Here is a 27992-nt window from a genome sequence, read left to right on the forward strand (position 1 = left end):
GAGAGACTGTAAGTTTTGAATGCTTATATCTCCTAAATGCAAATTTTGTCATTGTTTTGGAACACACCAGCTTATTCATAACATTAAGGCTAACATATTCATCCTAAGAGCTAAAAAACTCAAATTTTGATTTCACTTTAAAGGAGAACTCCGGTCAATTTTAACATTGAGCTCATTTTTTTGTACATTTGGAGTGCTGTCAATACAGAGAACAACGACAAAAATCGGTGTTGCCTACACCGAGTTATTCTATTTTTAAAATTTGCACCCTATTGACTTCAATGGGGCAAGTAGTAAGCCTGCTTTTTAGCCTCTTAACATCCTTTAAGTGTCATTACAAGTGCACAGAAAATGTGAGTGATTCCTTCCGAGTGAACACGAGTGGATCTGACTGCAGTAGATGTTAGAGATATTAATAAAAATGAAGTTAATTCAGCCAGCGCTCATACCTTTGTTTACACGATTGTCGAGTTCACGCGCGTGATCATAGGTACTAAACCTATGCGCGTGAACTCGACAATCGATTACTATGGCCTTCCACCGAAAACAGGATGTAAACAAAGGTATTTGCGCTGGCTGAATTAACTTCATTTTTATTAATATCTCTAACATCTACTGCAGTCAGATCCACTCGTGTTCACTCGGAAGGAATCACTCACATTTTCTGTGCACTTGTAATGACACTTAAAGGATGTTAAGAGGCTAAAAAGCAGGCTTACTACTTGCCCCATTGAAGTCAATAGGGTGCAAATTTTAAAAATAGAATAACTCGGTGTAGGCAACACCGATTTTTGTCGTTGTTCTCTGTATTGACAGCACTCCAAATGTACAAAAAAATGAGCTCAATGTTAAAATTGACCGGAGTTCTCCTTTAAGTTTGTGTGCCCATCCAAGAGTTCAAGAGGTCAGTCTCTGACTACTGGTCACATTTCTAATCAAGTTTAAGTGCATGAATGGAAGTGAATGGCGCATGATGATGACTAGTGCAACTGTGACTTTACAATAAAAAAATGTGCAGATGGAACGCAAGAACACATCCTGTGTGAAGAGTAGAAGGTTGAAATTATCTACAAAACAAAGTTCGAGTGGAGTCTGTTTGTTCAGAGGTTTGAGTTAATTAATTGTGGAGAAGAAGAATTAGAAGAACTAGATCTGCATTTCCTGAAGGAAACAGTGGTGCTTGCAAGGCAACCAAAGAAACTTTATAAATTAAAGTTTCAGGTAGGCCCAAGCGATAGATAGAACACCTGAGGCGAAGCGGTTTGGAATAATTAATTGCTTAAAATTGTGAAGAAGGAGAAGAAGAAGAAAAATGTAATGTTTTAAAGGAATGTTTAATATAATTTAAATTGATAAACAAAGTACTCGGTACTCAACGGCCCATTTCATGGTCATGTTGCAGGAATGCAGTCATGTCTAAGGAGAGACTGGTAACCAATACGACACGGAAACATTTGTCAGTTTCTGATGTATGCACCACTCCTAATAGTCGAATGGACTCCACACCTCGAATGGACTCGTGCATGGCAGAATATTACACACACACACAAATTCTTGTACATCTATCTTCTTGTACATCTATCTTGTACATCTATCTTTATAATCTTATCCCTAAAACCAAGTCTTGACCCTCAAACAGGCCTTTAAAGGGGTCTCAGAAAGTGAGGACCGGCCAAAATGTCCTCACTTTACTCTCTTTGTCCTCACTCCAATGGTCGAAAACTCAAACTGGTCCTCACAAAGATAGTTGTACAAGTACACACACACACACACACATACACACACACACACACGACTGGACAAGATAAGCAGAAATCTGAACCAGCATTACTCGTTCTGTTGGAACTATCACACACACACACCTGATTAACAGTTTGTAACCTGAGTCCATTTCTTTCATTCATGCACACACACAGACGACAGATAGCCACAGCATCAACATCGTCTCGACTTCTATGACACCAGTATCTGCAGAGCTCTGCTTTTTCAGGGTTTTCAATTGTTAAGGGATAAATTCTAGCTCCGTTAAAGGCAGGACACTGCAGGCAAAACTATTGTTTTTTTTGTTTTTTTATATTTAAACCAGATTTCTTTCATTACTCTTTATCTGTTTGCATCTAAATTTCAGTTTCAGTACATATCTTTAATGGCCATTTCCTCTAAATGAGATTTTTTTTTTTCTCATGCAGATATTCTCTTCCAGGAAAACAGAACAAAGTATTTTGACCATTTTGGGGGGTGGCGGTAAAAGTGTGTGTGCGTAATTTTGTACAGAGTTTACATTATGTTTCTGTGCACTTCATCTGTCTTTTAGGGCAACAACAAAAATAATCCATATTGTCAATGTTACGACAGCTTTAAAACAAACTGTTAAATAATAATGGTTAAAAAATAAATAATTTAGAAACTAGATTTTCTGAAAGCAATTGTAAGTGATGCCAAAGTCACTGCCACAATGCCACAGTGCTGTGGTCATTATGCGGTTACTAAGGTGTTCTATGATGTTTCAGTGCATGACGGTTTCTAAGGTTTTCTGGGTGGTTGCTAGGGTGTTCTGCTAGATGGTTACTTACTTATCTTTCGGCCCAAGTCGAAAGAATGTATAGTTTACCTATGTTTTGTTAACTATGGAAGCTTGTTTTCGTCACAGAATAATTTTTTAAAAAAGGCAACAGAGACTTTTTATCTAAAATTCTGACTTTTTTCCCCTTGCAATTCTGAATTTATATCACTTTTTAGCGCTATAACACAAAAATTTGAGATATAAACAGAATTGCAAGATATAAACTCGCAAATGCAAGAAAAAAATGACCTTTAAAAAATATAAACCGTAATTGCATTTGTGAAATATAAAACTTTTGTGCAGTTGTGAGGAAAAAAGTTTGAATTGTGTGATATACATTTGCAATTGTGAGAAAAAAGTCAGAATTGTGAAATATAAAGTCACTATACTCTACCTTTTTATTTTGAGGAAGAAACAAGCTTCCATAGTTAACATCTACTTCTTTCATTGTGGATGAAATTAGTGGCATGGCAAGCTACAGTTTCAAAGTAACGTCCTCAAACACTGATATACACTTTATTTACATTCAGAAATTAAACAGACATGATACTGTCATTGTTGTCATGCATTTTCCTGTGATATAAAAAAAAAAAAAAAAACATTGAAAGGGATAAAAAAACAAAAGAGATGAGGACACATATGCCGCCAATATGGCTAGTTCGGTCATGCTGTAGGCGTATGATCTGAATAGGTCTATTGTAATAAAGATGGATTTGCGTGCAGATTATTTTAGTTTTTCTTTCAGTGAACAATAAAACATGATGTTTTATTCTGACTTATAGTAGCCATTTAGAAGCCCTCGATGATAAGGAGAGAGAATCTGACAATCTGACAGCAGAGAAATTGGATATGCTATGCAGAGCACTTAACAGATCAATGACATTTCTGATAGACTGAAATAGACTTGAATTGAAATATTGCTGTAAGTTACTCAATTTTACACATCATGAACGACTGTACCACTGGTGACTCTAGCTGGCGATGAAATACTGTATTTTCTGAAAGAATCCTTAGAAAAAAAAAGCAGAACAACTGGTTTCAACCTTGATAATAATATGAAAGGTTTCTTAAATACTCCTTGGCATTGTTTAATGAATGCTCATTTATTTCTTGTGTTGCTTTATTTACTACTGACAAAGGAAGTTGCTAGGTGACGTAGAAAGGTCAAAGTTTAGGTAAAAAAAACCTGGCAAAACAAAGATTTGCGACTTGCTATTGCTAGGCAGAGTGAGGAAGTATTAGATGGAGATTCTCATTCCAGAGAGCTTCTTAATGGACAAACATTTGCATAATAAAATTGTATCAGTATTTTTGGCTAATTTTCAAGGAGAGAGATTTAAAAATAGTGTATCTGCTAAACAAACCAGCTTTTAGACAGCTTTTAGAAGAAGACTATAATTGGGGTCAGCACAGTGATTGACCTGACCGATTACATTTTTAGAATCGGCTACGGGGCGGGGTTTAACCGTAACTGGTTAGAGGGGAAAAAATCGTGCACTTCAGCGCTAATAGACATGGATAAAAATGTTGATTTATCACTATTTGACAAGCATTATTAGATTAATGGACCTGCAGTTGTTGCTGCTCCTGTGTTTAACTTGTATATATAATACTTGACGTAACTGGATCTTGCATGCTAACAGTGGCTAATTATTTAGCGTGCAATGGCAACAATTATAACCTGGTGACAAAGCCAAGCGTCACACAGACTAAATTATAGGCCTACATTTAACTTCAAAAGATTCAAGACCATCCAAAATAGAGAAGTTTGCAGATTGATCCTCTATGCACCTAAGCCTGCCCAGATCCTGTTTCACGGTTGGTTGATCCAGAGAGGAAATTTGCCAAAGACGATCTATTTTGCAGAGGGAGTGTGTGTGTGTGTGTGTGATACAAATTATATATCGAGAAGTAGGGAAGAAATAAGGGAGAGAGAAAAAGAGGAGGGCTGGAGAAAGAGGAATTAATAGAACTCAGCAAGTTCAAACATGTAGGGAGAAAAACTTTCAAAAATGTGGCCTATTTCGGGTCTCCAGCCCTTGTGTTCTGTGCTTTGGGCATACACTTTTGATATTAAGCCATCTCCAGCTGCGCTGAGGCTGCCAGACGTCTTGAAGAGAAAATTAAATCAGTCAGCTGAATCAAATATCAATCCCAACACCATGTGAACATAAAAATGTAAGTGTTTATGTCCAGACCCTGCTGGAAAGGTCAAGTCAAACCCATAGACTGTAAAAAATAGGTCAAACCATACTAAAGTTGTCAAGCTGTTCAACTAATCAAGGCTGTATTTTAGAACATGCTAACTAGCTCCATTGACTTTGGTGGTCTAGCTTTACCCAGCTTGACTTGGGCTCCTTTGGCTGATTGTACAGTTGATCAACCTATTATGTACCCAGTGACTATACAAACAGCTTTAACCAGTTAAAAGCCATGTAGCAACCATCCGAAGCTGGTTTAGCTGGATTTTTCAGCAGGGTGATGGACCTTTTATGACAACACAACAAAGACAAAAACATGGTTTTACAGACAGGCTAGTCTATAGGTGTCACACTTATTCAGTTGTGTTTATTCTTATAGGAGCTGTTTACACTACACAGTTTTCAACTAAAAACGTAAAAACTTTGTATGCGGTTTGGCCGTTCATTTACACGACAACAGTGTTTTGGGTGCCTGAAAAAGAAAACTTTTGAAAACAGTTTTTAAAGTGCAAGTTCTTGAAAACGGTCTCCATGTAAACGACGCGCATTTCCGAAGACGATGACGTCATGCATATGTGTATTAAGTGTTCAGTCTACAGTGCTTGATCGCCATCTAATGGCCTGGCAGCAGAATATAGCGTTTTTAGTCGTTTTCGCGGATCCGTGTGAATGGGGATCGTTTTGCCAATGAAGTCATCGGTACGCGGAAAACTCAAAGGAAAAACCTATCAGTATTAAGCATATCGTTGTTGTGTAAACGTACCCTGATTTTCGTTTTTATAGACTTTTAGGTTGTTTTCATTAGTCACATGTGTTCCTTTGTTTGACTTTCCGCAATCATCAGTTTCCATGGACACTAATCATCACAGCTGTTCGTCATTTAGTTCATCACCATGTGTATTTAAGTTCCTCACCTTCACTCAGTGTTTGTTTGGTCTTGACTGGACCTAAAAATGGATTATGCAACAAAGATTGCAGCGATTGCCCAAACGGATGGTAACCTTTTTGTTTTCACTGAACTATTCTGCCGTCTTTCTGTCAACTGCCCCTACGATGACAAGACCCTCAAATCGCTGTTCTGGATCAGAGCCAACTAACGCCACCCTCTGGAGAGCGTCTTTCCTCGATCCAGGATACAGCCAGAGCCCAGCCCACCACTACCCTCAATCACAGAGACTTCGCGAGAGCCCACCGCAGACGGAGAGCGACCGCCTGGGGACAGGACTGACCATCGCCCTGGAGCCGGATCCCCAGAGTGCATCTGACCAGGGGTGTGAAGCCGCAGCTCGTGCAACCACCAGCCTAGCCTCATTCAAGCAAGGGGATCCTGTGGCTCCACCTCTGGCCACTGATCCCTTTGCTCCACCTCGGCCCGAAGACCTGTCGGCTCTGCCTTTGCTCCTCCCACCTTCGGCTCCACTGCATTCCCTCGTCCCACCGGCTCTACCTTGGTCAGTCGTTACTCTACTTCCCCCACGGATTTGTGAGCCTTCCCCTGCACTCAGTCTCTCCACCCCTGCGGCTCCAGCGGCTTCCTCCTTCCCTCTGGCTCCACCTCAGTCCTCAGGCACTCTGGCTTCACCCCAGACGCCCGTTGATGCGACTCTGCCTAGGTCTCCAGTGCCAGTGGTGTTGCTTCAGTCCATCAGCTCTCCGTCTGCACCCTGGGATCCATCGGCTCCACCTCCGTCGGACGTCACCAGAATTGGTTCCTCTCTCGACTCCACCGTGGGCTGTCATCCCTGCTGTGCTCTGGGTCTGCGTCAGTGGGCCTCTACCATCATTGCTGCAGGGGTTTCGTCGTCCTCCCATCACCATCCCTTCACTGCACATTCCCTTTGGCCAAAACAGAGTCTGCGCATATCTGGCTTATTTGAACATGCAACAAATAACGGCACGCTTGATCATTTGTATTGAAGCAATAGCGAAGATTAAAAGGCATGTGGTTAACAGAAAAGACATTATTTCCCAACATACTACTATTTTCTTTTTTCTTTAGTGTATTGATCTGTCCACCTAAAACATTCGAGGATGAAAGAGGACGGGAGGAGATGGCTGATAACATGATTTTGTCTGATAAGAAATTAATGTATGAAATCCAAATTGTTATATAATATAAATAATAATCTGGTTCATTTCTCTTTTGTTAGAAGTTCTGAATGGCCAGAGAGTGAAATTTAATTTCAATCCCTATAGTATGTGTAAATAGAAGTCTATGCAATGTTCTCACTAAGTGATTTGTTGGGGGGACCTGATATTTTTGACACCATGAGGAAAATAGTGTTTTTTTATATGTTTTATATACTAAATTATGATTTGTTTTCTGTAAGGGTAGGGGATAGAATGTAAAGTTTGTATGCTACATTATGTACAAAACCTCAACATTTTGGTATTGTTGGTAGACATTGTTTTATGTATTTTGACATGGTAGGCCTACTGTATGATTAGCCTACCACATACATGTCACCACGAAGAATACGATTGCATAAATACTTTGCGATCAATAATTATCCAAAAAGTGCATCTTTTACACTTTGATATGAAAGATAGACACCTCTAAGAACATTTATCTACTCCCCAAAACTCTAATTATACACTTACACAAAAACACATAAGCCTTTTGACCTCGCCCATGAAAACCCGTGTTTACAAACAGAAGAGAGATCCAGCAAAGGAGGCGAGAGAAGGAGGAGGCTCTTTTGACGTTTATGTTGGGTTATGTTTGTGTTCGGCCTCCGTAGACGCGGAACTTCATTAGAAATAGGACGCTAACGTTACTCACGTTAAAGGAGAATCGGAGGGGAACCTGAAGCGTTCACTGAAAACATCTTCCTTAAAGGACTTTATCTGAGATCGCCTGAAGTGTCAGAGTGAGTATATGATCAGACCCGATCACTTTAACACCACTGACAGAGACAGACAGCCACAGCGGTTAGCGAATATAGCCAGAGTCTGTCTTCAGATAGTTGGGCTTGTCTGTACGTGACTAATCGCACCTGCGTGACCATACTACATTTGAAAGGTCCATAATTACAAATAGTTAATGCAGTCGCTTGGCGTCTTACAGTTTATCGCTGAAAAGAAAGCAGTTATAGCTGCACTCGTTGTGTAGCTGATGCTAATGCTCCAGCTGCGCAGCGCCTCTGCTCATCCACATGCTAAAGCTCAACATAAACTCTGGCTCATATTTTGCAAACTCTCGTTATTTTAAAGCTCCTAAAATGTGTTCACGTTGATGAGAGACTAATATTTGCCTATGACCCTGTTAATGTCCTTGTAAAGCAGTGTCGTCGTTGTTTGACAAACACATATTTGTTCAGATAGTGCTGACATTTCTGTGAATATCATATCTCGTGGTTATATCATGTTACTTTTTTCTTTTTTGTGTTTACAGTTATGTGTTGGGTTTGTTTACGTCGTATTTTAGAGGGTCTACAATAACTTTTGTGTAGGAGAACTCATTGCCACAAGGTAATGACTTTAGGGTCAAATGATAAATGTCATGAGATACTTTCTCAGATAGAAAATGTTAATATTGTTTTTTTTTGTTTGTTTTTTTATCAGTCGAAAATTATAGACTGTTATGTTATTATGTTTTCCTTTACTGTCATAATGTTGCTAAAACTTGAACATATTCTACACACTACTAGCCTATATGTTATCCTGCCCTGTTATAATGCTGTATGCATCCTTACAAGATTTGTTCTGGGTTTATGAAAGTAAGTTATAGATTAAAATTTAGCTTTTTAAAGTTATGAAGTGCTTTCCAATATGTTATGATATTCAGTGAAGAGAACAGGGGTATCATCGAGGAGTGTTTTGTAGGCTTTTGCTGAATTATTATTATTATTATTATTATTATTTTTAACCAGTCACTGCTATGCTAATATGCATAGAATTTAATAACCACAAATGAGATGTGCAAAAAAAAAAAAAAAAAACTGAGATGCTATAAATGCTTATTAAAATGTACTCAAAATTCCAAACACTGTTAACTAGCCTATCCATTGACTAGGCTACTGTTTGTCAGTTATTAGCACATGCAATAACATCAACATAGCAGCTAATTAATTAGCTTGAATGATTAGTCTATGACCCAGTTTTAACTTTAACTAAACTGTTTTAACTTTATCTAAACTAATTTCATTCAGCTTCTTTAAGCCATCCTGATTTGGCTTTGATATAATTGAAGCCCAAAGTTATTTAAATATAATGAATACAATTTATAGTAAGCAATTCATTACTAAAGGGGTCAGGTGATGCTTTTTAATATATTTTCTTTTAGTGTAATGTATAGATATATGTAAGTGCATACATAAGATCTACAAAGTTACAGAGCTCATAGTCTCTAGGGCTGCACGATTAATCGCAATTTACATGAAATCGCACTTAAATCGAGTTGGCTTATGGCGATTTTGAACTTGCAAAGGCTGCGATTATTTTGTATGTGCAGCTTGTCATTGATGTACGGCTCTGTGATCAGTAATAAACGCTGCTCCATCTGAAAGCACTGTGAGTTTGAGTCACCTATAACGTGCATTTGAAAAAGCAACACGCGTCAAACATCTTTCCAAACATGAGAAGCATTTATGAAGCTCTTGTCCAACAAAAGACAACATTTAATAACATGCTTTTACTCCAAACTCACTTCATAACGACAGTTGAGCTCATCCTTCTGTGAGTTGATATGGCTTCTTACACAGAATAAGGGCCCTTTCACACCTGAAAGTCCGCACCAAGGTCCGAACCAAAGTTCATGTTTTGATACATTGTATACATTTGGTTAGTTTTGGTTTGGTTTCACATTGCAATTATGCGAGCGCACTAAAGAACTTTTCATGACGTACTTGCGTCCTGTCGTCATCATCTACATGGCTGCATATTGACATTGATTGGTTTGTAAACGGACGTGCGTCTGACGTCAGCGTGTTGTCAATTCGGCGGGTAACTTTGACAAGAATGAATGAACAGACGCATATTATCGTTGCCACTATGCTGTTATTATTAAGGCATTACTCCCTCCAGCACCAACTATACTCGACGCTAGTTCAAATTCGCCAAATGAACGTCCTCGTTGTGCAAACAAATCATCGCCGGTAGGACGCAGGACAAATGTGTGCGTGTGCGCGCACGCGCGCGCGAATCAGCTGGAAGAAACGCTGTGGGCAGGACTGACAGATCTGCACATAAATATTCTTCTTCAGTTGTTTATGCTACGCGGGAACCACCGGAACTTCCTGTAAATGGTCCGAAAGTCCGAACCATACAGAAAATGCTTTCACACTAGAAACGAACCAAACCTTTGAACAGTTTGATCCGGACCGAGACCACCTCTTTTCGTCGGACCAAATTTCGTCTGTTTGGTCCGGACCGTGGTCCGGGGGAGGTTTCACACCTGTAATTTTGATTCGGACCAAACTGAAAAGTCCGAAAGTCCGGACCAAACAAGGTAGGTGTGAAAGGGCCCTAAGGCAGTGCTGTGTTTATTAGCATGTTTAATCAAAGCGTTTCAATCTTGTTTATTCAGCTACAGATAAACGTACTTCTGTGGCAGGGCATTTTTTGTGTGTCTGTGTGAGACGCCCTCTGGCGTTCAGATGGAGCAGCATTTACTACCTTTGCCATATCGCATGCGGTTTCATTGCGATTAATTGTGCAGCCCTATCTCCCACAAAGGGATTTATTCTATCTAACAGAGAACAGCTCCAGACCTGCCTAAACCGCCTCGATCGAAGTCCAGATATTACTTCCGCAAACATCTACGTCACAATGTGGCATATCAGCATATATTCCCATCCAAAGGCATGCAAAGAAAGGTTATGCTTCAGTGAATTATAGTGTTGTTGTTGTTGTCATTGTCATGTTGAGCAGTTGAGGAGACTAGGGCTGTCAAATAAAAATTTGAATTTAGAATATTCATAAAATAAATTAAAAAGCACATTCGAATGCAAAAAACACGCATTCGAATTTTTGGTGTCAAGTGTCGCGCGAGACTAGGGGTGGGGGAAAAATGTATTCTTAAATGCATCGCGATGCGGACGTGGACGATTCTGAATCGATTCACAAATGTCAAAAATCAATTTTCTATTTTTTTTTTCTAACAATAATAATAATAAAACGTAATATTGATGGAATGTAAAAGGCAGAACTCTGAAGCGCGGAAGCGCAGGGCCCGGCCAGTCTGTGGCGTGCACATAACACACGCATGATGGCTGAGCACGAAATCCGAACGGCGACCTCTTGCTAACATATGGAAAATAGGCATAATTTCATTGTGGACTATTTTGTATTTTTGTATGAGAGCTGCTTTATGTATTGTTTAGTTTTCACATCAATATGCTGTAAACAGAAACAGATCTGTTATATGTTATACGTAGGTTTACTGTACGGCCCTCCACAGTCACAGTGTGTATCAGTGCAATGCCATGGCTGTAACTGCTGTCACAAAAAGTTACATTTTGACTGTGCTCTCTGCAGATGTTCATTTACTTTTTTTTTTGTATGCTGTTTTTGATTGTGGTATACAGCAACAATTTCAAGACATAAGTCTTAGACTTTTTATTATTTATTTGCGTTTAAGAGCAGCTTTGTATGTTACTAATTATTGAGAGCTGCAGGTACAATACTCTTTTTTGTTTTGTATGAAAGCTGTTTGTGATTTGCTACCGCAAATTTTTTATTTATTTTTTTGTCTGAAGGATTATATTGCTCATTGCACTTAACAGGAGGATGGATAGAAGTCTATTATTTTATGTTAGAGATTCAGAATATATGTTCAAGTTTGTATTCATTAACTGCTGCTAGTACAGGCACACATTTCTTTTCCTGTTGGTTCATTGCAATGTTGGGACATATGCTGGCAAATGTATCCTTACAGTTGACTTGCCAAATCACTTCCATTTGTTTTATTGATCAAATATATTGGAAGTAAATTCTTTATGTGTCATTATAAATACTTTGCTTTAAAAGTATCAAGTAGTCACACACACACAAAAAAAGATGAATATACTGTGCAGTAGTAACATTACGCTGTTGAAGTGCACTTTTGTTACCAAATTTTTTTTTGTGTTGTTTCTGTTTCAATGCTAAATCAAAACCCCTTTGTTTGGCCTTCCGAAAATGAATGAAATTAGGAATCAGTGATTAAGATTTATTTATAAAGCTGGTCCTGAGCAGTACAACCCAAATGTTTGCTTGTGCACAGCACATTTTACACATTTTTCTTGAATCTGGGAGAGTACAACGCCAGCTATACAAAGGCTACTTACCACTGTGCTCTGCTCATGTCATGCTTGCAAAGGTGGTTGTATAGCTATAGCCCATATGCCTCAGTGAAGAGGTGTGTTTTAAGCTGTTCTTTGAAAGTTGCCAGGGTAGGTGCAGAGCGGATGGCATGAGGAAGTTTGTTCCAGAGTGATGGTGCACCCACACAGAACGCTCTATCACCAAACGTCCGTAGCCTGGATGTCCGTAGCCTACATAGAGGTGGAGACTCTGAACAAAGCATGCAAATGAAGTATACAGGTTAAGGAACCCGCCCCAGACTCCAACGTGTTACCAGTCTCAATCCAATCAGCATAACCATTCAAACGCATATGTGCTAGTCCAATCAGCCTATTGATTCAACGTCTGGGCTGTGGCTCTGGCTCCAAGAGCCATTAATGGGATACTTCACCTCTGGAAAGATGAATGTGTATTTAAAATAGGTCATTTATGTAGAAGAAATGTGAAATTATTTTTGAATTTGGAGCTTTCTAGACTAAGAAAAGCCAGAAAATGTATTTTTGGCTTATGTGGATGAAAGACAACAACTCCCAGAATGCACTTGCTTCGCTGCCCTAGGAGGCCACTCCCAAGCCACGCCTACCGGTAAGAGCGCGCAGTTAAACAACAAAGCTAGGCTACTAGCAAGTCTCCGTGATGAGTTTGCCCTGGATTTCGAGATCGCCCAAAATGTCCGGGATTCGGCTTTTGCGTTCTACAGTCGCCATTCATTATGTTTACTGTGGCGAGCAGGACAAGACTGAGGGGCGTGGGAGAACGGCGCGAGGCCGGTGGCGTCATTACTGAGACGCACCGGTCTCGCATCTCTCACGGAGGAGCGGGAATTTTCTTAGCAATGTTAAAACGCACATCAACCGATCACTTGTTTAGCGATCATGTAAACACTACATTCAGATTCACCAATCTGAATGAATTCAGCTAGATTGAAACAAAAGGTGTGCATGTAAACAATGAATGGCGACCGCAGAAAGCAAAAGCCGAATCCCGGACATTTTGGACGATCTCGACGGCCGGACATGTCCGGGAAAAAGAGGATGGTAACCCCTACTACTCAGCTTTCTCCACAGAACAAGAGCCTGCTAGCTTAGCTTCCAAAGAAAGAGGGCTGAACTATGTGTACATTCTGTGAGTGAGATCCCACCCTCTATGGGCGGGTTGAAAACATGCGGGACAGCTCCTCCTACTGGCTGTAGTCTTTAGCCTCTGGCCAGAAAATCCTCCGATGACGCAATACGACGATTTTTGTGTCATCGGAGGATTTTTTCCAGATTTTTTCCTCTCAGGGGGATATGAGGGTGGAAAGCACGGTAATTCGAAAATACTACAGGTTTTCTACTAATACAAAGCTTAATGCTAAATCCTGAAGTATCCCTTTAAAGACAATAAAGAGAAAACAGGAATTGCAACTTTGCTGAGCAGAGCAGAATCATTCGTGTGATATCATCATCTTAACCTTTAAAGCTAAATACAAGATTCTTAAAGCATATCTGACTTAAATTCTTAAATTTGTAATCCTTCAACTGTAAGCCTTCGCCGTTAGAGACAAAGTGAATTTATAGGCCATGGACGGGAGTCTGGGAAGATTCCATCCGGCAACGATGCCATTGTCATGTTCTCGCAATGAGGACATGTGCCATCCACAAATGCTGTCTCAGTGTGGGTGAGACCCAAACACTTGAGACCATCTGAGGCTGAAAGATATCGACTGCATCCAGAAACACAGGCAGAATGGCATCTTTAAAAAAACGCTCTCTGTCTGTGTTTTGCTCTTTTAGAGGAAGTCTTTAGCACTTTTTACTAAAGTGCCCAGGGGAACTCTCTCTGCACTTATCCATGCAATGCTTGGAGACAGACGAAATGTGGCTTAACACTTAACACAGGGAACAATGTTGGTCCTTAGTCAAGTTAGTCCTCGGCTGCCTGTGAAGTTGGCCCTGATGTCTCCTGTTGGTGCAATCCCTGGCAGAACCTTATCTGAGAGGCTTGTGGCTGTTCACTGGTGCATAGAGAGAAGCTGATACCAGATTGCCACTAGATATGTGAAATCCAGGCTGCTGCAGTCTGTTTTCTGTTGTAGATTGCAGAGAAGCAAGGTTAAAGAGTTCTCTTTGAATAGAACAGTTTGGGAATCTCAAAGTTTCAAACCCATGGATGGAGGAATTATGCTCAACCAATTGGGCGCACAATAACTGCAGTTTATCTCAAGTTTTTCCTGTCAGTGGGCTGGTGTGCTTCCAATCCCCTGTAACTTTATTTCTTCTGTGGTACAGAAAAAGAGATGTTTTGTTGAATGTTCAGGCTGCTTTTTAAAACATTGAGATAATTGGCCTTAGTAATCGGCCAAATTTCCTTCTGTGAAACACACAAAAAATTATAGTTTGAAAAATGTCTTAGCGTTTTGTTAGTACAAAGAAAGTGAGTGAGGTACAATATTGTTTGGACTCCACTTTTTGGTGATTCACAGAGGAAACAAAATTTCGATTTCTGAGAAACACACTATTTGAAAAAAATCCAAACAAACACACTTCAGTGCTCTGCCCCCAAAATACAATGCAAAAGTGGATGTCTCTTTATCATAAAAAAATCGATCAGCAAAATAATGCTTCAATGACACTCAAAACTGTTAGTATGTCTAACATTACAACAACAGCATATCTTGGTTCTGTGAAACAGCAAAACCAATCAGAAACAATGCAACCTCTCCATCTGTTTTCAGGCCTTCCTCCAGCGCTGAAACGCTTTCCTAATATTAACGCAGGTCCGAAAGCTCTTGCCTGATCATAAACCTTCTTTTTCCAGTGATTATTGTACTCTCTTTAAGTTCACTTTAGTGGCCTTTTTTCAATTGTCTTCTCTGGAATTATTTTTTTTTAAGTACACCACAGGCACACATTCAATACAATTAGGCACACTTCTTTTTCACAAGAGATCCATTTAAAAAAATTAACATAAAATACCATGAAAGTATCTTAAGAGTAGTCCATATCTTACTCTTTTAAAGCAAATTTTCATCTTTTGTAATTGAAGGAAAAAAAAAAGACATATGGGTTTGGAATGATAGGAGAGTGAGTAAATCATACATGCCACTCTTTCATTTTCCAGAATATAATAATAATAATAATAATAATAATAATATAACAAAAACCTCAATATGGAGGGGTTTACAGAACTGATGTTGTCTTATTTACAACATAACGATGTGTAGCCTCTGCGCTGGACTACTTCGTCTTATGAGGCAGCGTCAGAAACGCAGGAGGCTGGTATGCGTGGCGTTTTCTGTGCTGTCGTCTCTGCCGGTTTCAAAACAGGTCTCCGTTATATTTTCATTTTCTACTCGTCTGGCACTTTGCAACAACACAACCTTTCAGCATGTTTCCTAACAATGTCTGACTTTACATTTTATGTGGCGTGACACTAAGTCACATAAACCATGCGAAATCTGATCCGAGTGGTCAGACTGAAACTGATTTCCAGAAATATGATTTTAATAAGATTTCAAAAAACATATAATTTTTTGTTTTTTTTGTTTTTGCTGTTCACACTTGCTAAATCTGATCGGATTTCAATCGGATATGCACAAAAAAACGGATTTGGACTTGGGCTACACGATTAATCTAAATGAAACCGAACGCGATTTGGCAAAGGCTCACATAATCTCCAAATATACCCTGCAGAAGTAAATAACACATCATTCCAGGAAATCCCAATGGGCATCATACTATCTGTAGCTGAATAAACAGAAGATTGAAACGCTTTGATTGAACATGACTAATTAACACACGACTGCCTTATCTGTGTAAGAAGCCAAATCATCTCACAGAAGGATGAGCTCAACTGTCGTTATGAAGTGAGTTTGGAGTAAAAGCATGTTATTAAATGTTGTCTTTTGTTGGACAAGAGCTTCATAAATGCTTCTCATGTTTGGAAAGATTTTTGACGCGTGTTGCTTTTTCATTTGCACGTTATAAGCGACTCTCGGAAAGAGCAGCATTTTACTACTGATCACAGAGCCGTGCTTTACTGACAAGCTGCACATAAAAAATAATCGCAGCCTTTGCTATTAATCACAATACGCCAAATCGGTTTAAGTGCAATTTCATGTTAATTTGCAATTAATCGTTAAGCCCTAATTTTGACTGCCGGTCTGAACAAGGCTATAGATACATTTGTATACTTTAGTTAAAGGGATAGTTCACCCAAAAATTATAATTCTGTCATCATTTACTCGCCCTCAAGTTGTTCCAAACCAAATTGAATTACTGTCCAAAATATAACCTAGCTTACAAGTTTTAAGATATTTTGGGAAGACAGAGCAACTGTAATGGAGCCGGCTAAGAATCAAATTTTCTGTTTCATAGGACATCACTTTTGGATAATTCAGCTTTCTAAAAAGAATGCTGATGTTCTGTTAGTTAATCTCATATTTTAAAGTGTAAAGGCTTTGCACATAACTTTTTGACTAATTTGTATTATCACATTCACCACTCAATTGAATCTCCATGAACTGTGAAGGTTAATGTTAAGGAAAACAATGGTAATCTGTCTAAATGAGGCACTTGGCATGGCATCTCATATACTGTATTATCTTACACAATTTGCCAGTTTGTCCTTCATCAGAAACCTTCATTGTGTTGATAATGAAACCTATGCTGTACCTATTTAACCATGATGTAATTGACTCTCATTCCTGCGTAATAATCAAGAAACTTTGCTGCAGTACCATGAGTGCAGCAGGCGTAATGATATGACGCAGCGCCTGAAAATAGTCCCCAGCTTAGTAGCCTATTATCAGGCGGCATGCACTGCGTCATATCATTACGCCTGCTTCACCCATGGTACTGCAGCAAAGTTTCTTGATTATTACGCAGGAATGAGAGTATAGTTCCTAGCCATATCAGCCTAGAAAATCGCAACTTTTCCTTTTCCGTCGGTCTTAGTACACGATGTAACTACAGAAGAGTCAAGTTTTAAATAGGAAAAATATCGAAACTCTTTGTTCATTTTTCTTGAGAGAGATGCTAATGGTCTTGTCCGGTTCAATTCATTATGCTAAGCTATGCTAAAAGTGGGACCCCCAGACCCGGAGAATGGATTCGAAAACGGTAAAACTCAACTGTTTAACTCTGGGGGAGTTGTAAAATGAGCCTATTTCCAAAAAAAAGTGGAGTATCCATTTAACTAGTAATCTCACTGTTGGTTAATTGCTGTCCAAATGGTTTGTCTACACCACCTTCGACTCCCATTGGAAGTAACATTTTAATAAAAAGCTCGTTGTAATTACAATTAAACTGTGCAAATATTACATTAATAACATAGTAATGGCCATAACCAAATCCTTGCAATGTGAAGCCGCACATAAAGTGTTCTTCAGGAACCAGTTGCTTTCACTCTGATAGAACCCACTAGGGTGTTTATTGGGCTAATGCAGTATCCGCTCCGTTTGAAGAGTTTTGCGCGGCCCCAATGTCCTCCGCCCCAGAGACCAGTGCCATCAGTCTGCAATGTCACGCACAAGCGCTCACTCCAATTAGCATGTAGCGCTCCCACTCTCATTATGTTCTGCTGAATCAGGACCTCAATCAAACTACAGTCAATATTGGAAAACGGACAGGTGGCTCTTCTAGCCTCTACGGAGCTTTTGCCTTCCTACGAACGAGGCAGAGCACATAGGGAGATTTTACCAGTCCCTCTTTGCCTGCACTTGGATGTCAAAAGATGTGAATGACATAAGTAGCCCATTTCAAAGAAAAATGAACAGATGCTGGATTGTTTATGTGGGGGAGTCTGGCAAAATTGGCATAGAAAATTGAAAATCTCAAGTCTCAAGAGCAATCCTGCAGCTTCAATCAAAAGTTGTTATATGTACACTGTTTGACTGCAATATGTTATTCCCGTAAAAGGAGCAGTTCACCCAAAAATGAAAAGTCATGAGTCATCATATTCCCGGACACATGATTGTGAAATTTGTTTTGAAAGGTGGAATTTTGAAAAATTTCTTATTTTTTCCATATAATAAGAGTGAATGGAGATGGATGCTGCTTTGCTCGAAAAACGCACAAAGCACCATAAAAGTATCCTAATGGTACATATGTGTGCCTATCTTTTCTGAAGCTATTTTGTAGAATTGTGTGGGGAATATACAAATATGAACAGTTCTGTAGCCCTTGAATCAAATACGGTGCATTTAGACATGTCTCATATTTAGACGTGTCCTCATATTGTTTGGCCTATTATTATTTCAGATATAGCTTTCTGAAGAGAGTGAAGAGTTCCAGAAGAGCTTGAATAACGTTAGATTCATAAGTCCATCGCTAACCTAAATAGCATCATACCATATTAAGCTAATGGTTACAGTAGGTGCTGTGATGTGATTTGATAAAGGCTGAAAATTGTCTGGTAACTCTGGTTAGATGTAAAGGAGCTCCCCACTGTTCCTCCATTTTGTCTGTTTAAATAAATGCATATATCCTGTTTTAAAACTCTGATATAACTTTGTTAACAGGGATGTAAAGCGCTTAAGTAGCCTAATTGGTTGTTGTTACTGTACTTAAGTGTAATTCTGAGGATTAGATTAGCTGGTTGCTAATATTTGGATCTAAACATGGCCTCTTGGTTTTATCTGTCTATTTCTAAAGCTAAGAAAAATGTTTATGATGAAGCATGAAAAGAAAAAAATATCTATCTATCTTATGTTTATCATTTGCTTAATGTTTTATCATTGAATCATTTAGGTCTTAAATATCATGTAATCAAATATAATCATCATATTTTAAGAAATCATTATTATCATTTTGATGTTTACCATTATTATCATTTGAAATGTATGTTTAATGCCTTTCTTTTATTAACCGTTATGCCTCAAATGTAGCTGATTGACTTAGGGTGAACTTTTGCTGTTTAGATGAGGGCAGAAATCTATACGTTTCCGTTAGACGGGCCACAAATGCTAGAGTGTCTCAGAATAAAGTTGTAAACGAATGTTATCTTAGCTAAACATCTTGCAGTGTACGGGCTAACACCAGTGTGTGAAAACATGAAAACTAGATGTGTTTGTGTCTTGTGTGTCTGCTTCGATGCGATATACTATGATAAGAGGAACTTAGCTCTGTTCCTATAAGCATTTCTGAACAGGTCAGTCTTACCTTGCACTCAGACCTTGCTCCTTCGCAACCTGTCCTTTCAAAAAGAGATCTCTTAAACAACTTATCTTTAGGCAAGAATATTATACTCAAGAGTGTTTTAGAAATATTAGAAGTGATTTTAACTGTTCATTTATGGTTCTTAATTAAAATTTGAATCCTGATTATGAATGAATTCATTTTACTCTTCATTTATTATTTGACTGTCTGCTGTTAAGAAATCAAATCTGAATGAATCATCTGACTGGATCTCCTCCCTGCATCAGTTTACTTTTTATAGGGGTGTGACGATGCACTTATAGCTGACGAGACGATCAAAAATGCAAAACAATACAGGTGCATTTAGATATGCTTTAACTAATCTAGTGCTGTCACTAACAAGTATTTTGGTAATTGAGTATAATCAGTTGGTTAGATGATCGGATGATTAATCGAGTAATTGGATAATTTTGTGGTAATAAAAATAGAACAATAGCATTTAAAATGACTTAAAATACAAATAACAATGAGGCAATAATAAATAGGGATGCATAATATATTTGGGCCACCATATCTGTATATTTGTCAATGCATGTTCATTTTTAATGTTATTGGTCCAATATTTTAAAGTTATAATATTATGTTTATGTTGTGTAAATATCTGATTTATCTCATGCGTTTTGTTGAGTTAAATAATGCACTTGCAAAGCACTTCAGTTTACTGGTGTAGTGCAGTGCACTCAGTTCTAAGAGCAATGCACAACATTTATAACTATAATTGAGACTGTCATATACATACAATTATAGAGAGTGAGCTGTGAATTGGGTTTAGTTGTTGTTTTAGTGCATTGTTACGGGATTAGCACATCCACAACAGGATTACACAGTCTGACTAGCACATTACTTCAAGTTCACTTGTGCATTCATGTCATTAAGTTCTAATATAATGTTTATGTTGTATAAATGCCTGGTTTATCTAATTTATGATGCATTTCGTTGAGTTAATTAACCTGCTAACAAAGCCCTTCAGTTTCCCGGTGTTCGTTCAGCTCTTCGGCTCAGTGCCATTATTTGAAACGGTAATATTCATTTTAGATGTTTTTTAAAAAAAAATTCTGCATTATTAATAATATATCACACTCTTATTATTTAATCAACAATATTGTTTAATTAAAATCATTTCATGAACTGTCTGTGCGGAGGCTATTCAATTTTATTTATCCATGGCAGATGCATTTTGATTCGTTATACGCAAGTAATGTTGTCCAATGACTTGTTTGCATTATTTAGGCATCGTTTTATTTATTTGTAAGGCAATACATTTTTTTTTGATAAGGACAGTTGGCCATAGTAGTGTAAAATTCACTAGTCTACTGTACTGTATATGTTTGATTTATGTTGAAGTGCTTGGGACATGGCTTTTTAATTATGAAAATGTTGTTTTTGTAATCAGGCTCTCATAAATTGTTAAAAATTATGCATTTAGATTTATCAGCTTTCAAATATAAAGAATTATCGGTTATCATATCGGCCAAAATGTTCATATCGGTGCATCCCTAATAATAAATGGTTCAAAAGCATGTAATCACATTGTTTTATTGAACAACACTGTTAAAATACATAATGTAATATATAAACATAATCAACTTATTTTCATGATGAATTATAACAAATGCTTGCAGATGGTGCCAACGGCCTGGTGAATGTTGTTGTTACACTTTACAGCCTGATCAAATCCTTCTTTAACATTGGCCAAACAACATTTAATTCCAATGTCCTCTTAATCTTTAATATTTGGCCACTTCTTCACGATAGAAATGCAACAGCCACTGTAATTTCTTGAAAAAGAACATGTGGACAGAACATGTAAACTCAGAGCTAGGGTGCGATGAACAACAATTCTCATATTTAAATTCTCCTGTGTTAGGGTTACAAATATGGTGCACGTTGCGTTCCCAGATGAATGTTATAAGCAACCCAAACTCACAGCGTATGCATAGATGGACTTAAGTATGTGATGTGATCCATCAAAACCAATTTGATGGTGATCACTTCAAATGTGATGACTTTTTACATTCACTTACATTTTTTGCACTATTTGCCCAGACGACAAAATTTTTACATTTTATATACTTGCATCTCATAAAAGTTTGTTTTGTAAACTTTTAAGAGTACATTAGCTTAAAGATGACCTCAAAAAAAGAAAGAACAAAAAAGACATGGACTAAAAGCCTCAAAGCCCCATTTCATTTCATGGCTTTCTTAAGTCTATTGTTAAAAATCTGGCTTGTTCCTGCACTGCTGGATAATTAGTTTTTTGGGAGTGCAAGCTCAGGGTTGTGGGAGATGTGCTAGTGCAGGGATTCAGCATAATCCATGCTGTGTTCTGGAAGGATCCAGAACCCCCATTTACAGTTTTAATTTCAGACAGAATCACATTATATCTTGCCATTTAGGATTGGCCCAAATCTCCTGATGAAAGAGGGGCGGAATGGACCTGTTCGACGTTGGATGAATTTCATTTAACTTGATAGTTTATAACGCTAGTTCACTGCCCTGATTATATATTTGAAATGGTGTCATTTGTGTCACTCCTGGAGATATTTGCATATGAATGTAATTCTCATTCTGTATTAAAAGTATTATTTGCATAATAATCACTCTCTCTTTCCATCTTCTTGCAGTATGTACCGCTTGCGGGCACTGACGGCTGCATCCGTCGGGATGGTGCAGTTGTCAAGGAGGCATCATACCGGTGCCTTCCGTTCTCATCAGCGGCGTAGACTGATGTTGGCCGCCCTGGCGGGAGTGACGGGCATCTCAGCCAGCGCTGGACTATTGTGGACGAGGTATGGACCACTGTGGACACTTAGGCTATCTCACCATATACTTGTCCACTGATATGTTGGGATGCACGATATATCGGCCACTATATCGATATTGGGCGATATATGTTATTGTTATTGACCCGATAAGAAAATTGGTTATTTCCTTCGGCTGAGACACTTCAATTGCGCCATTATGGTTTTGAATTATCAATATGATTGGAATCAGTTTGAAAAGGAAAATACAGTTGAGTGAACGTGCTTGTCGTGCTTGTCTGGCATATAAGCTACATAAAATTATAATGAGAAACCTACTGTAAAATAATGTTGTGAGTTCTTTGTACGCCTGTGTTATATCTATATATCTGGTTTATCTATCTATCTATCTATCTATCTATCTATCTATCTATCTATCTATCTATCTATCTATCTATCTATCTATCTATCTATCTATCTATCTATCTATCTATCTATCTATCTATCTATCTATCTACTACTTCTTCAAACTACTTTAAACTTCAAATACTTTATACTTTAAACTTTAAACGTAAAGCTTTTGAAACTTCTTCAAACTTCTTCAAACTATTTGGTCCGGCTTTCTCAAGCCAACTTATATCAACATTATATATAGTAGTTTAATGTAGTAATGTCACTGAAATTCCGTAAACGTAATTTTTCCTCACGCAGTACTTGCGCTTTCAGGCATTCGTTGGATCTGACAAGACTCCCGATGCCTGCTATGTTCCGCCTCTCCCAATATTAATGCACTATTCATATAAGAATAAACCATCGAAAATGCTTTGACTAAAACTAAATGTGATATGGTGATTTAAATTATGTCCTTCACTTTGAGGAGTGTTTGCGCTTTCACGTTGATGAGTGCCGGAAGCGTATATGCTGCTCAGATGATCAATGCAATCAATCACACTTCTAATCGCAAGAAAGCATGTTAAAATGACTATTCCCAAACTGTAAATGGATAGTTCATCCAAAAATTTTAATTCTGCATTTACTCTCTCTCATGTTGTTTCCAAGCTTTACGCAAGCATAGCGTCCGTGTTTACTACGGTATGAGCGTTGTAAATCTGTTCATCATATAAAGCCATTGTTTCTCTTCAGAAGACTTGGATTAGACCACTCGATTTGATTATTTTTACGATACCGTTTTGACATTTTTTTTCATCTAGAAAAAAAACCCTAAGGAACATTTTTTACCTAAAAATAATGTTTCCAAAATCGTATCAGTGGTTCATCAAGTCGTAACAGGGTGAAAGGCACTTCTGGATTCGCTTTGCGGCCCTATATCTGCTATAACCACACTATGCAAGTTTGCCAAACCGGGTTGTGTTTCTGTAGTTCGAATGAGACATAAGAAAACTACAAATTTGACTTGCTTTACGTCAAGCGTTACAATAGTCATTATTTCGTTTTTCTTCGTTTCTGATGTTGCAATACATCATACTTTCATGAAATCATGCAACATACTCTACCTTGTCTGTGGACATCGTTCATTCCAAAGCCGGTGCTAGATAAACAGCGAGTGTGCGTGCGACAGTAGGTTGCGGGCGGCGAAATTATTTACGATAGCGGTAATGGACAATTCCGCTTCCAACCTGTAGGGCGACCGAAGAGGAAAAGTTCCTTAGTGTTGCTTTAAGTTTTAGAGGAATGGACTTTAAATGGAGGGACAGAAATCTCTCAGGTTTCATAAAAATATCTCCATTTGTGTTTGGAAGTTAAACGAAAATCTTTTGTCGTTTTAAACGACATGAGGGTGAGTACATGATGACAGAATTTACATTTTTGGGTGAATTATACCTTTATAAATACAGTAAGCTGAGCCTTGGATAATACATGTCGTCAAATTTTTATATCGCAATATCTCTATATAATGATGTATTGTTACACCCCATTAATAACTATGATTGGGACTGTCACATAACGTTATAAAGAGAACACTATTGTAATAAAACGTTGTGAATTCTTAGGGTTTAGTTGCCGTTCAGAATGTTGTTACGGGAAAAGCGCATCTACAACAGGAGTTACACATTCTGACTAGCACGTAACTTATGCTACGTTCAGACTGCAGGTAAATGTGGCCCAAATCCAAATCCATGTTTTTGCTCACATGTGACTCAGGTCTGTTTTTCTCAAGACTGTGAAAGGGCACAAACCACATAGAATCTGATCTTTTCAATTCTGATTTGGGCCACTTCCATATTGGATTCTAGATTCCACTAGATTCGATACAGGTCAGATGTTTTGCAATGCGACCTCAGTCTGAACGCAATAAATGGAATGAGGCTTGGTTGAGAACTGCATTAGAGAAGACAGTGTTGTCACTATGTCAAAGAGACACTGTTTTTTCCACATCGTTTCTGAAACTCAACCCATTTGGCTGACGAACAGTGGACAGTGGTTAGAATTTATTTTAAACACTGTTACTGAACATTAAAACCAAAGGGTTAATCTATGCGCTGCACAGTTTATGGAGAACAGCTTGTTTTCTGTGTATGCTCTCACTTTTGTAAGACGGTTCACCGCTTTTTAGGAAAATTTACCATGGTTTTGTTATCTGTTTGTATTACCTTAGTTTTCCGACAAATATCACGATTAAATGATGGATAACATTGTATCTATAACGTATAAGAAAATTACAAAAAACATACCACTCTGAAACGTGCTGTGAAATCCGTACTTGCAAAGTCTTTGCATGACATCCATTCTGCACTGTCCTTTTGTTCGTTAACATTGTCAGGGTCTGAATCGAGCTTGAATTGTTTTGAAATTGACGCCATCCTTATTCATATTTACACTAGCGAAGAACTCGCAGTTATGGAGGGGCGGGACATTTCCAGAACACGCGCTAAGCGGTGCCAATCACAACACGCTAGGCCAGCTAACCAATCACAGCACATTTCGTATTTCGGAAGGAGGGGCTTAATCGAAATTGGTGTGTTCAAGCCATACTGGGGAGAGAGGTTCTGTAATATTGTAAAGTGTGTGAAAAATAATGTTTATTGAACAATCAAGCATGAAAACATATTCTAGTACACCCCAAAAACAAAATCTTCTTAAAGGGATACTCCACTTTTTTCGGAAATATGCTCATTTTGCAACTCCCCCAGAGTTAAACAGATGAGTTTTACCATTTTAGAATCCATTCAGCCGAACTCCGGGTCTGACGGTACCAGTTTTAGCATAGAACTGTTGCTAAAAATAGTCCCCAGCTCGGTAACTTCTTCCAACGTGACCGGGACTAAGTTTGTCTAACCTATTAGACCTATTTTCAGGCGCTGCGTCATATCACTACGCCTGCTGCACTCATGGTACGGCCGCACAGTTCCTTGATTATTACGCTGGAATGAGAGTAGTTCCTAGCCATATAGGCTTAGAAAATCGCAACTTTTCATTTTCCGTCGATCTTAGTACACGGTTTAACTACAGAAGAGTCAAGTTTTAAATAGGAAAAATATTGAAACTCTTTGGTCATTTTGAAAGAAATGCTACTGGACTCGTCTGAATCAATGATCTATGCTAAGCTATGCTAAAAGTGGTACCGTCAGACCCGGAGTTCGGCTGAATGGATTCTAAAACGGTAAAACTCATCTGTTTAACTCTGGGGGAGTTGTAAAATGAGCATATTTCCGAAAAAAGTGGAGTATCCCTTTAAAGGGCATAATAAGACCCCATTAAAGTTAATCTTTAATAGAATTGATAATTGAATTGCACTGTTCTTAAATACACTAGATCTTAAAACGAGTATCCATTTTTCAAACTGCTGTGTTTCCTAAATTCACTTGTAGCACTTAAAACTATACATTTTATTTTAAGTGTCCTTTATGCATTTTTTTTAGATAGTTTACTATAGAATTTTATTAATATTAGCCTAATATCAGTTATCAGCCATAACATCGCTTTATCAGTATAGGCCATAATTTTAATATTTGGTGGTGCATTTGATGGTGCAATATGACTGTAAAATGTTCATGATTTAGTGAGATTCACCAGTTGTTGGAGAAGTCTTCCTATGAATGGCTAACATATAGCTATATTAAACTGGGATAGGAGAAAGTGTTGTAATAGAAGTGTCCTTATGGAGCCCATATCTGCAGAGATTCATCTGCAGTCTGGGTGAAGGCCAGTCCAATGCAGGGTCCTGTGTGTATGAATAGAGGATCTGATGTGTCAGCAAAATAGAGAAATGCATCTGGGACGTGATCTATAGAATGAAGGAGTTATGGGACAAGGTGGCATTTTAGTTCTCAGTCTGTGCAGTCATTTTCCCTGTGTCACATTATATTGAGTTATTGAACACACCTTCAAACACACGTCCCATCAACACAACGGCAGGCCTTTTTTCCAATTACTGCTTTGTGTCCTGAAGATATTGACCTCCTTGCACTCTTCAATGACTTTTAGTATGAGGCACACATCTAGAGATATACACACACAGACAGCTTGACAACATTGGTTCCCATGTGTAATGCTGAGTAAACTAGATTTTTACATTTTTGAAGAAAAAATGAGAGATGTTTACCTACGCAAAACTCAAAACCATCATGTCAGGGTGTTGCTAAGGTGTTCAGAGTGGTTTTTAGCACATTGCTATGTGGTTGCTAGGGTGTGCTAGGTTGTTGGGTAACACTTTACTTGAAGGGGTGTGCATAAGACTGACATGACACCGTCATAATCATGACATGACACATGTCATGAATATGAAGGAGGTTTTATGCATGTTTATGACAACTGTCATTAAGTGTCATTCGCTCAATTATGACATTTTTAATGCAAATATGACATTGTGTGAGATTTCTTTGTTATGGCAACTTGACATTACTAAGACAACACAACCTGTCATAAATATGTCATAAACATGACATAGCAGATTAATTATCAAACTTAAGAAACCACTTAGCTTTATGGGTTAACATTTCATTAAACTGTCATGTGGTTGCTTTTGACATTGGCTGTCATGAAGACATTATAACATTTTAATGACAAATTAAATTTGTGCCACTGTAGTTGAGGTCAAGAAAAACATTCATGACACAGTTATAATGGCTTCATGACAGCCAATGTCAAAACCAACCACCTAACAGTTTAATGAAATGTTAACCCATAAAGCTAAGTGGTTTCTTAAGTTTGATAATTAATCTGCTATGTCATGTTTATGACATATTTATGACAATTTATGTTGTCTTGGTAATGTCAAGTTGTCATGACAAAGACATCTCAAACAATGTCATATTTGCCTTAAAAATGTCATAATTGAGCGAATGACACTTAATGACATTTGCCATAAACATGCATAAGACCTCCTTCATATTTATGACATCTGCCATGTCATGATTATAAAGGTGTCATGTCAGTCTTATGCACACCGCCTCAAGTAAAGTGTTACCGGTTGTTGCTTGCTGGCCCAAGTCAAAATTGCTTCAGTTTAATCAATGATATTTTATTATATCTGCCAGAAAGTATAAGTGTGATTGCTTAAAAGGAATGGTATGAGGACACATGACAAAAACTGTGGACAGTTTGCTAGACTAAGGATTAAGGCCTTGGATTAAGGCACAGTTTGCTAGATTAAACTACTGGTTAAATTTGTAATAATTTAGAATGATTAATGTTTTTGAAAGAAGTCTCTCTATGCTCGCCAAGGCTGCATTTATTTGATCAAAATACAGTAACAACAGTAATATTGTGAAATACTGTTACAATTTTAAATAACTGTTTTCTATTTTAATATATTTTAAAATGGAATTTATTTTTGTGATGCAAAGCTGAATTTTCAGCATCAGTACTCCAGTCTTCAGTGTCCTCCAGAAATTTGTAATATGCTGATTTGGTGCTCAGTTGTTATTAATGGTTCTTATTATGTATCAATGTTGAAAATGTTTTTGCTGCTTAATATTTTTGTGGATTTTTTTTTCTGGATTCTCTTATGAATAGAATGTTAAAAGAACAGCATTTTTCTTTTGTAACATAAAAGTCTTTACTG

The 27992-nt window shown here is 38.0% G+C and overlaps 1 protein-coding gene across 2 annotated transcripts in view; it reads left to right on the top strand.

Annotated features, from left to right (window-relative positions):
* Positions 1 to 27992, top strand: part of micu1 (mitochondrial calcium uptake 1) — a 153397-nt gene that overhangs the window by 46053 nt on the left and 79352 nt on the right. The window contains exons 1-2 of one of the 2 annotated variants that reach the window (XM_084390940.1): positions 7425 to 7634; positions 21851 to 22015. In XM_084390940.1, coding sequence (XP_084247066.1) covers positions 21852 to 22015 — 164 coding nt within the window. In that variant the 5' untranslated portion in view covers positions 7425 to 7634; position 21851. Of the gene's footprint in view, positions 1 to 7424; positions 7635 to 21850; positions 22016 to 27992 lie in introns of those variants that run through there. The other variant, XM_084390941.1, reaches the window with a different exon arrangement.

This window comes from Rutilus rutilus (genome assembly GCF_951802725.1).
Source record: "Rutilus rutilus genome assembly, chromosome: 20".
In the NCBI taxonomy this organism is placed as follows: domain Eukaryota; kingdom Metazoa; phylum Chordata; class Actinopteri; order Cypriniformes; family Leuciscidae; genus Rutilus; species Rutilus rutilus.